Raw genomic sequence first — 897 nt, 5'->3', positions numbered from 1 at the left:
ATGTACACCAACAACGCAGCCAATTTCCTTCTTTACTGCGCTACAGGAACCAAATTCCGCGAGGAGATTCGAGTCTTATTTAAAAGTTGTTTGGAGAGATGTCCAAGTAGAAAACACAAAACATATTCTCCCAAAATGACCTCCCAGAATCGTCATGAAATTAACACTGTCAGCAGCTCTGTTCAAGATTTATCACAAGGAAATTTCAGACCTGTCACAGAAAATATAGAACATAATAAAAATCGTTCTGTGTACTTAACATAACACATAACATTATCAGAGCAGGGTGATTTGATTTCTTATATCTTTTACAAGTGCGAACTATAAAAAAGCAAATATACTTATTAGTTATCTTTTCTGAGACGAATAATGAATGTAAATGAATTAAATCAATTGTGACAACAGAAATCGGAGATCTACTGATTGCAGTATATTGGATATGAATGGGAAAGAACGAAAAGAAAAACAAAATAGAAAATAAATATATAGAATTTAAACCAAAGTATAAACAGGAAAAGCATCATTCCTGAATATATTTGACTGAATCGCGATTGGGACGAATACTTTGATATCGCACTGTCGGGTGACATGATCAAAGAGTAATGAACAACAAATATGATATCATCACTATTTATTGTACATATAATTATTGTCATACTCGGGACTAAATAACGTTTAAATCAAACGTAATATGAACTTGGCTATTATACAAGGGTAGACTGGAAAGTAGTGGCTCTTGCATTTCAAAACTATAATAGATACAAAATTGACAAAAGTATCAAAATAAAGCTCAGTTTATGTCCTTTGCATTTTCATTTTAGATTTCAGTATAGTCAACGTTCACATCCACACAGATCTGCCAACGATGCACCAGTTATCGCATCGCTTCGAAAAGGA

The 897-nt window shown here is 33.1% G+C and overlaps 1 protein-coding gene across 1 annotated transcript in view; it reads left to right on the top strand.

Moving 5' to 3' along the window:
• Window positions 1–482, top strand: part of LOC144975384 (sex peptide receptor-related protein 2-like) — a 4007-nt gene extending 3525 nt beyond the window's left edge. The window contains exon 2 of the mRNA XM_078919403.1: window positions 1–482. This exon is cut by the window's left edge and continues 945 nt beyond it. Coding sequence (XP_078775529.1) covers window positions 1–264 — 264 coding nt within the window. The 3' untranslated portion in view covers window positions 265–482.
• The last annotated feature ends 415 nt before the right edge of the window (window positions 483–897 follow it).

The sequence above is a fragment of the Berghia stephanieae genome, chromosome 1 (assembly GCF_034508935.2).
Source record: "Berghia stephanieae isolate SIO BIC M18660-M18661 chromosome 1, UCSD_Bste_1.3, whole genome shotgun sequence".
NCBI lineage: Eukaryota > Metazoa > Mollusca > Gastropoda > Nudibranchia > Aeolidiidae > Berghia > Berghia stephanieae.
Note: the sequence above shows the minus strand (reverse complement) of the source record. Positions and strands in the feature narration are given on the sequence as shown.